This window comes from Salvelinus sp. IW2-2015, linkage group LG20 (assembly GCF_002910315.2).
Source record: "Salvelinus sp. IW2-2015 linkage group LG20, ASM291031v2, whole genome shotgun sequence".
Classification (NCBI taxonomy): domain Eukaryota; kingdom Metazoa; phylum Chordata; class Actinopteri; order Salmoniformes; family Salmonidae; genus Salvelinus; species Salvelinus sp. IW2-2015.
Window position 1 is genome coordinate 52,434,705 of NC_036860.1, and position 10,272 is coordinate 52,444,976.

At 40.4% G+C, this 10,272-nt stretch overlaps 1 protein-coding gene across 2 annotated transcripts; it reads right to left on the reverse strand.

Moving 5' to 3' along the window:
* Window positions 1-2,236: 2,236 nt before the first annotated feature.
* Window positions 2,237-10,046, reverse strand: LOC111981263 (T-box transcription factor TBX2b-like). 2 transcript variants are annotated; one of them, XM_024012464.2, is made up of 7 exons: window positions 9,260-10,046; window positions 8,443-8,710; window positions 6,986-7,132; window positions 6,075-6,151; window positions 5,707-5,879; window positions 3,932-4,530; window positions 2,237-2,981 (listed from the first exon to the last, which is right to left on the reverse strand). In XM_024012464.2, exons 1-7 carry the CDS (start codon window positions 9,619-9,621, stop codon window positions 2,550-2,552), a joined length of 2,058 nt encoding a protein of 685 aa, XP_023868232.1. In that variant the 5' UTR covers window positions 9,622-10,046; the 3' UTR covers window positions 2,237-2,549. The 2 variants fall into 2 exon arrangements, with proteins under 2 accessions (XP_023868232.1, XP_023868231.1); XM_024012463.2 differs by having other exon boundaries at window positions 5,707-5,891.
* Between the last annotated feature and the right edge of the window lie 226 nt (window positions 10,047-10,272).

Consider the following 10,272-nt stretch of genomic DNA (forward strand, 5'->3'; position numbering starts at 1 on the left):
TCTCTCTCCTCTCTCTTTCTTTTCTTTCTTTCTTTCTTTCTTCTTTCTTTCTTTCTTTCTTTCATTCTTTCTTTCTTTCTTTCTTTCTTTCTTTCTCTCTCTCGGAGGACCTGAGCCCTAGGACCATGCCTCAGGACTACCTGGCATGATGACTCTTTGCTGTCCCCAGTCCACCTGGCCGTGCTGCTGCTCCAGTTTCAACTGTTCTGCCTGCGGCATGGAACCCTGACCTGTTCACCGGCCGTGCTACCTGTCCCAGACCTGCTGTTTTCAACTCTCTAGAGACAGCAGGAGCGGTAGAGATTCTCTCAATGATTGGCTATGAAAAGCCAACTGACATTTACAACTGAGGTGCTGACTTGTTGCACCCTCAACAACTACTGTGATTATTATTATTTGACCATGCTGGGCATTTATGAACATTTGAACATCTTGGCCATGTTCTGTTATAATCTCCACCCGGCACAGCCAGAAGAGGACTGGCCACCCCTCATAGCCTGGTTCCTCTCTAGGTTTCTTCCTAGGTTTTGGCCTTTCTAGGGAGTTTTTTCCTAGCCACCGTGCTTCTACACCTGCATTGCTTGCTGTTTGGGGTTTTAGGCTGGTTTCTGTACAGCACTTTGATATATCAAGCTGATGTAAAAAGGGCCATATAAATAAATTTGATTTGATTTAGTGTTCTTAGGCATTAGCCACTCTAGCATGGTGGTGGAAAATTGTGTTTCATAAAGAAAGTATGCATGTTTCCCCCGTTTTTTCCCACCTTCTCACCATTACAGCTAATTAAGGAGGAAAATGATGCCTTTGCAGTCTAAATGGAGGATGCTTTATGTACGAACCGACCACCGGGGACAGAAGTGTATTACCGGGAATCAGAAGAGGCTGCTGGGGGGAGGGCGGTTCATAATAATCGCTGGAACGGAGTGAATGGATGGCATCAAACACATGGGAACCAATTGTTTGATGTGTTTGATACCACTCCACCCATTCTGTTCCAGCCATTACCACGAGCCCGTTTTCCCCAATTAAGGTGCCACCAACTTCCTGTGCCGGGAATGCACATCAAGCCTAGACAATAGTGCAGATATATTGCCTAGGCTAACTCATAACAGAAGGCATAATATTAAAAGTTGTAATTTTTTCCTTTATAGAAAAACGGATTACACAACTTTGATTTTGATCAAACTTGTCATGTCAAAATAACTGAAACCTAGTTTTGAACCTGACATGCGAATGTTATATCCTACTGTTAATAAAGGGACATGTTGGCCATTAAAAGAAGGACCTGGTTTAAAATAATACAATATCAACATATTTTTTATTCTTCCAAAAATTATAAATATTGTTTAAACTAACTAATTGCACACTCTTATCATAAGCCACTTAAACTCTATATTTTGTCAGAAGTTCGCTTTGATTGACTAGTGCAGTTATGGTTGTCAACACTTATGAAAGATAACGAAATTGGGCTATGCCTTTCCGTTGACACTATGCTTTAAAATAAAATATTTGATTTCTACATGCAGAAACTGTTGAAAGAAAAATTATATTTGCTCTCGTTATCAAGGAACAGAACCTGTAAGGCATTACGTTTTAATTTAATCGAGACTTTCAAATATCTTATTTCACGAGGCAAGCTCAACAATACACAAATCAAATGAAGCAAATGATACAAAACAACATCTGAAGGACACATTTTTATTTAAAGTGTGAGGAACTCCACAAAAGCATATTAATTTACCCGAATAAACCAGCACAAAAGATGCCAATTCAGCTACCTCTGATAGTCTTCAGTGCTGGTGAAAAAGAAACCTGAGTTTTCCCTGCCAATTGCACAGTGCTGCGCGTTATATCGCAAAACAATGCTTCATCAACAGCATATGAAAAAGGTTTGCAGGTGGCACGCATTTCCTTCATATATCATCTCACTGGCAGGATAAACAGCAATGCATCACAAACATTTGAAACTCATTCGGTTTCGTAACAACAAGCGCTAAATAGTGTTAATGTACAATAGCCTATATTTCCATGTAAAAAGGGAAATTATAAATGCAACAAGTTGAAATCTAAGTAGTATATACACACCAATGTACAGATTTGAATAAATTAATAACAAGTTGCGTATTATTTGATACTTACAGGATCTTGGAAACATAAATAATTAAATCAGATCAATCGTTCATATTATGAGTTACGAACGTTTTTCCAAAACAGCTTCAGAAATCAGTTTAACCGGCCGTCTCACTTTTCATCCCTTTTGACATCTATTGTAATGTATTTTTGGGATGTAGCTTTTTCCTTATCAATAGTCTACCGAACCGCCCCAACATCATATGTTTCCTTCAGGGGCCTAGATTTTCTCCATACACAGTTATACATTGACGTTAAAACAAGGGATCTATATCACCAATATTGTATCTCATTTGATGAACTCCCTTGTTGGTCACTTCTTCAGCCCACATCACCCGCCCATCTAACTCTCAGCACAACTGTGTATATAATCCGACATAATGACGTCAAAGACACCTTGATTAAACAGGTGGTTTTCGTCACTTTTGAGAGTCAATGGCAGGAGACATTTCTCTGTGTTTTTCCAGTCCTCTGACCAGCCTCTGTATATTTATCAGTTGGTTAGTGGAATCCTTCACAGATGTCTTGGGGGATGCCGTGCTCTGGCTGGACGCTTTCTGTCTGTGGTGCTCGGATACAGGACTTGTTTCTCTGCTGCCTGATTTGGACAGGTCGGATGCTGCGTTTAAATTGCCCGGCAGCCCTGTGGTGAGCAGGTTTGTGCTTGGAGGAACAGACGTGGGCATCTGATAAGGGTTGAATCGCAGCCGTTGTCGGGAGGTGGTGAGGAAATGGTTTCTGCCCAATGTGGAGGCTGCAGTGCAGTTGGGGAGGGCCGAGGCCGCAGCAGCAGCTGCCATGTAGTTGTATGGATACGGGAACAATCCTCCAAAAGGAGGAATCGAAATTCCCTGTGTTGAAAAAATAATGGCGTTATTATACATGTACAAATGCTATACAAACAGAATTCCAGGCCTGTCGTACTTCTTGGATTAGTAGTTGCATTTTTGTCTCTCAGTCTCTGATGTTTAGACGACAACTGTGCTATAGGCTATTAAAATATTCTCATCTAATACGATTACAAAAAGTAGGCCTTTTCCCTCTTCAAACACATTTGTTTCGACACATGAATGCATTGGTTGATTGATTGAATTTGGTAATTAGTCTATTTCTCATGTTAGGCCCACCTCTATAGGCCCAATGTGTTTATACATCTATGCCATTGCCTAGTGTTTATACAATATATATATTCATAACAAAAAAGTATATTATCATGTTCTCAATTAAATCGAAAAAAGCATGCACAAGATCCCAATTTTGTTTCGAAAAGCCCAATAAAGTAGCCTTTGGTCATTCTCTAGTGAAACTATATAGTCATAAATCTACATTAAATTGATCATAGGATTACTGAAATAATTTATTATGAATGCACTTGAAAGTGATTCTAAAAATATGTTTTAATTGCAGAAGTTTGTGCATGAAAACGTATAGAAATAGACTATAGTGTTTATCCCCCCAGTTTTATTATTGGAATGTGATACAAAACGAGGCAATGGTTTGCTTTAGGACCATGCGTAGCCTCCAAGAGGTCGGGTAGGTCGTTTGGAGTGTTTATCTCACTGAATAAAAAAATWAAAWWAAAAAATACACGTGCTTCTACACCTATATTGCTGTTTGGGGTTTTAGGCTGGGTTTCTGTACAGCACTTTGTGACATCAGCTGATGTAAGAAGAGCTTTATAAATACATTTGATTGACATAGGCTACATAATGTAGGCTACTTTGTTGTTAAGAAGATATTACTATTATTGGGACTATATGTAGCCTCTGTAGCCTATATTAGAGTTGAAGTAAATGTTTACCTGAGACGCTAGCATGTGCTGTGACAGGTGGAACGGGAAGGGACTAGGGCCCGCACTTTGAGAGGAGAGACCTCCGTTTTCCAGGCCATTAGCTCCGGACATAGAGGCCAACAGATGCCCCATGCCCATGTTGGAGAATGCCCCTGGTGCCATCGAAAACTGTCCGGGGTGGAACAACATTTGTCCCATATTCAAAGGGTTAAAGAACTGTTGACTGTGCAAACCGGAAAGGGCCAGACTCTGCAGGTGACTCGCGCTGAAGTGTGATGGGCTCTCCGTCTGTACCATCAGAGGAGAAAACCCATCGTTCACCCCACTGATGCCCCCACTTTCCGTGTCGTTCTTTGTAGGTTCCGTCTCTTTGCGGTGCTTATGATCTAACTTGTCCTTTTCAAGATTTCGAATACTGAATACAGAGTCGCTCTCTTTCCTTGAAACCAGGTAGTCGCTCTTCTTTTCCAGCAGCGGCCTATCTCTCACGCTGTCATCGCCTTTAGGACTGAAAGGAGAGGCTGGTTCAGGCCCGGGGCTGCTGGCTGCGATGGAGCGCTCCTCTTGTGGGTCAAGCTCCTGATCGCTATCAGTGCASTTCTTGTCGCCTGTAAAACATTATTCCACACTTCCATTAAAATATCGAAATGAAATTATAGAAAATAACATAATGTGATTAAAACACCTACAGTAATTTATAGGCTACCCATATGACACAAAGAAAAAATAACTATAGGCTATGTGAGTAGCCTGGGCYTAGCTTCCAGTGTGCTACAACCATTTAAAATCACAACTAGCACATGCGTGGCATTATCTTATATATTATTTCAAGGAAGAAGTCGTGATTTAGTGTTAACATTCATTTCCTAACCACTTCTCTTCCGCGCATAAAAATGCATGGTTCATTGGTAAGATTGGCATACGTTTTGTTTAAAGTCGTTCTATAAAGCTTTCGCAGTTGAACTAGGCCATCGTTTAGTGCTTGGTTGCTTATCTAATGCGTAACTATCGAATAAAGATCTGAATACCATGCATACTACAGTAATCAAGGGACTGAATGTTTTATGAACCTGTCAGTAGATGGCGCATTTGTCACGCTGATGATGCATGAGGCCTAGCCTACATGTTTTATAGAGCAATGGATACGTGCAGGGGCGCAACTTTCACTTGGGACAGGGATAACATGTCCCTCCCACATTCTGAAATTTCATTTTATCCCCCCCCGTTTTATTATTGGAATTTGATACAAAACGAGGCAATGGTTTGCTTTAGGACCATGCGTACGCCCCCAAGAGGTCGGGTAGGCCGTTTGGAGTGTTTATCCCACWGAWTWTTWTTWWWTTTWWWTWAAAAWWAAWMMTWWMSCCCCCCCCCACTTCTAAAACCAAAGTTGTGCCCCTGGATACGTGAAATAGTATACCGTGGATAAAGACATAATCCTGTATGCTATTGTTATTCCTGTTCTACCAAAGGTTTATAACTTGTCCCTAAACCAATAGCCTAGCCTCGCAACTAAGATCACACAGCACGCAGATTTCTCCATTTATCCTCTGTTCTTTTTTCTTCTTATCTTCTCTAACAAATATAGTTATTTTTTCTCTCTCATTCAATTGTAAATCACCCAGAAAACATTCTGCTCAGCTTAATGACACATAATAACAACATACCTTCTGGTTTGTGGCCATTTTTATTTATCAAGCCTTATTAAATTACTGGCATCTTCAAAAGGACCAATTAGTGGACATGCAAATTAATGTAAAGACGTGCTTAATGAGAAGACTTACCTCGACTGGTTCGGTTGAACCTCAGTGGACTGGTAGCAGGTCCCAGCGTAGAATGAACCGAATCCCTTCCAGTGGTTTGTTCACAGGAGGAGTCATCGGAGTCGGCACAGTCCCGGTCCCCTTTGAGTTCCCGGTTCTCATACATGCGCAGCGATGGAAGGGTTAACTGCTTCCTGCAGACCGAACTGAGATTAGTTAATGCATCTGTATTGTGTGATCGAATCAGTTTTGATCATGCAAGCAGTCTACTACATAGTATTGCTCGGTCTGCTAATTAGTGTTGTCCCAATGAGACATTTATTTTCAACTCATGATCATATTTTCAGGGTCATATTTTTCTCAATTCAATATCGAAGAAAATAATATACCTCTTTTCTCGTCGTCCATTTCCCGTGTCTCTGAACCCTTTGGCAAAGGGGTTGTGATCAATTTTGAGCTGTGTGATCTGTAGAGAAAACGAGAGTGCATGGCAATCAACAATGGCATCCTTAAAAAAGGAAAATGCATTACATGGAAAAGCACCATGGAACTATTCTTAAATTGCTTGGACTACTACCACTAATAATACTAATGCCACTGGTTCAACAGGCGTTATTGATGGAATAATAATTGTAAGTGACAATAGCAAGTGTATGGTGCTGGGGACTGCTGCGTTTGTTAGCTCGTGCACTCTGGAGAGGCAAGACAAGCATCTCTGTTGATGACGTGTAATTACTAAAGCTGATCAATTATTCATAATTCTTCTTAATTAAAGGAAAGTTGTATGCCTAACATTTCGACTAGTATACGCTTATGTAATTTTCTCAAATACTGAATGCTACTTTTTAATCATTCATTGCACACCTACACTGGCCTAAGTGGCCTTGTTCATTTAGGAACAATACTATCCGTTCATATATTCATTTTCGTCTGTCCTTTCGAGTCTTTCCAAGATGTGTTCATGCTTTGCCTTTGTGGATTTCATGCTTTGATTGTTCAGAAACGCTTTGGAGTCTCCATGCCTGAGGACACTGTGAAGATAAGTGCATTCTAATCGATTGTGACTCTGTATCATAAACTTTACACAAGCTTACCATCAAGCCACCAGGCCACTTCAACATGTACTCTAATAAAATCAACATAATTTGGTTATTAAGTAAAAATTCCAACGAAGTCCAGATAACAGACTGGTCCAAATGTTTAAAACATATGATATCCCCATTATATTTAGATTTTTGAGAACTTATACAACTGTGAAACCATGAAACAACACGCGCACACACTTTCTAGTGAAGCTTACCTTGTCATTCTGATATGCAGTGACACCGATAAAATCTGTCTCTGGAAAAACATATGTCCTGAAGGTGCTGTAAGGGAGCTTCAGAATGTCGTTGGCCCTCACGATATGAAACCTGGGCTGGTATTTATGCATCGAATTCAGGATAGTCTGAGAAAGAAAAGAAAGACACACACCGTGTTTAATAATGCATTATTAAGGCCGATGATTTCCATAAAACATGATTTGACTTAACAAACGTAGGCCTATGACAAAAGTTGGTTAACTATTTCGAGCGTTTATAAGCCTACTGACAATGAAGACTGACAGAATGTTTTGCATTGGGGCCGAGTATGTGTCTACCATCCTGCTTCTATTGTGGAACTTGTTATTTGTAAGAATGTATCACAATTATGATTATGCCTTATCATTCGCCTTTTGCTGTTGTTATTACATGTTGCCAGGCCTATATAACACGGATACGTGGGATTATGCATTTATGTAAACTTTTCTCAAATGTTTTACAGCATTTGCAACATATCTTAAAACGTGTCAAGAACTTTTCATAAAGGCATAGCCTAAACATGGTTATGCAATTAACAGCTATTGTAACGCTTGCATAATTTGTATTTGCATAACCTGCACTAGACATGAGAAAAACGACAATAGCAGGCATCAATAACTGAATGACTTTATCACAATACCGTAAAATCAAAACTGTTTTCAAATCATATTCAAAACACTGTCCTATATGGCGACATGGGAAATAACCCATTGGAAAGCATTTGGGATACTTCGTTGTTATTGCTCTTGCATGTAAGCATTGAGCGAGTATCTGCTAACATTTCCACGTGTCCTTCTTGCAATATTACTGTCCAAATTGCACTGAAATGAAACACGTTGGGATCAAACATCTATGCATTTCCCTCTTGAGCTCAATGCATAGCGTCGTACTAAAAAAGGTTGAACTAGACGCATAAGGTCGCCTGAAGAGGCTCACAAAATCAATACAAGAGATAGAAAAAGTCTGTCCTCTTGTCTTTGACCTGGTTCTACGCTATACTTGATTTCATCCCATACTTTGACATGCACCAAAACATACCACGAATGTAATACTTTTAATAATAATAAATAAAATCTCAACCACTGTTGTTGAGCCTTAAAACGGATTTTGGAGATGCATGGTGGATTAATACAGTGCCACACATATTTGTGTGATATTCTAGGCATTGTTGTTGTTTATCAATAAAGGTTAAAACARGGATCAACGTTATACGTTATACCCTCCAACGACATTACATATGTATTATTCTAGGCATAGGTACGTCATTATAATATGCATTGATTGATTGCGTCTACAACATGGCCTGATAGGAATATCACCATTGAACCGTTTTCAATAGCCGAGGTTAGTTTTACTAAAAAGCCTAATTAATATCTTTCATCGACACATCATCAAATTAAATCAACAAAATACTTACAAATCCATGCTTGTCCGATATATTATTCGTCAACTTCAGTTTATTAAAAGCAACAGGCTTCGCCATCCACTGCTCTCCTGTGGCAGGGCTGTCCGGATGGATGTACATTCGTTTGGGCATCTCCGGGTCGGCTTTCCCAGCTACCATCCAACGCGAGTTGTGGAACTTGTAGCGGCAGTCGTCAGCAGAGACTATATCCATAAGGAGGATATACTTGGCTTTCTTATCAACGCCATTGACGCGAACTTTGAATGGGGGAAACATCCTCCTGCAATAGAGTAAAACGAGAGTAATGAAGATGATCAAAAACACTGAGGAAACCAAGCGGGATGTAGGCTACACCAAGATTTCTAAGGCTAGGCCTTTGAATTCAGCACAAAACTTCTACAACCCAACCAAACCACTTAACCTTTTCCCTCTTCAAACACATTTGTTTCGACACATGAATGCATTGGTTGATTGATTGAATTTGGTAATTAGTCTATTTCTCATGTTAGGCCCACCTCTATAGGCCCAATGTGTTTATACATCTATGCCATTGCCTAGTGTTTATACAATATATATATATATATATATATATATATATATATACTACATCACTCATATATATGTATGTATATATGTATGTTTATATATATATGTATGTATATATTTATATATTAAGCGACACCACCTTTCGGATTACTATTACTTGATCGAGAATATGACTATCGTTTGACATTTATGACCATTTCCTAATAAAATTTACTTACGCGGCAGTGCCTGATTATAAGATCGCCTATAATATGCACACGTAACAGTAAATAAAGGTCCTTACCTTCCTGATTTCGTAATAACCATCTCGGTTCCTATTTTGTGAAATTGGTCCCATAAATCTTTGGCCTCCAGAGTGACTTTTGGGTCGTCCTCCACCTCTTCCTCCGGCTCCAAGCTCTTGAGGGAGCGGAGATGAGCTACTTGGTGGTGATGACCCAACGCCGCGTGGAGTCCCGCTTCCGCGGCTCCAGAGAGAGCATGGTCGGTTAGGGGTTTGGAAAGAGCGCCGTGAGACAGCGTAAGTCCATGAAAGAAGGAAGGCTGTGCAGCTGCAAGGAAGGCTGACATAGGAAAGTCGGCCGGCCGGTGAGCGTGGAAAGGGTGATAAGCCATGGCAGTCCCTGTGTAAACTGGATCTCTCATCGGTGCATCCAAAAAATCGATGTAAAATTATTATATGATATTATGTCCACTCTCAGTAGAAGTATTGGTGTGTGTATCCAAAAGACAGATGTCGTATTTGAGCAGAAATATAAAAGTAGTTTCGCGTGCGTAACCAAGAGCGAATGGATCTCAGACGTCTCCAACAGACCGAGGGAGGAAGTGCACTGCTACTCCTGATGCTCTGTTCCCACACAGCACCGTGATAATATCCGTCAAAGAGACGGCATCGGCACTTCGAGAGCAGAGCTGGGCTTCACTTCTTATCCACTCAAGTAACTTTCGGAAAAATAAAATCACTCTTTACTCGGATATAGTTCTATGTACTGAGTTCGAATTGAGAGGTCTTGCTCTGACCACTTTGGAATTGTGACTGTCTAACATGTCCCTCCTCCCTGGGTCCCGACACTAATGAACCAAGCCCGCTTGATTGCCGATTTTACGCTTTGTGGACCAATTGTGGAGCCCTATAGGCGTGGTTTCGACAGCTCCGGCCAAGATCGGTAGGGGGGGCTAAAAGGTGTCGGAAGCATTAGCAACAAGAAACATGTTAATAGAATAAAATATGAACCAATGATTGAGTAAAGATCTGGAAATCCCTCCCCCAAACTTCGAATGGAACACCAGCTGGCT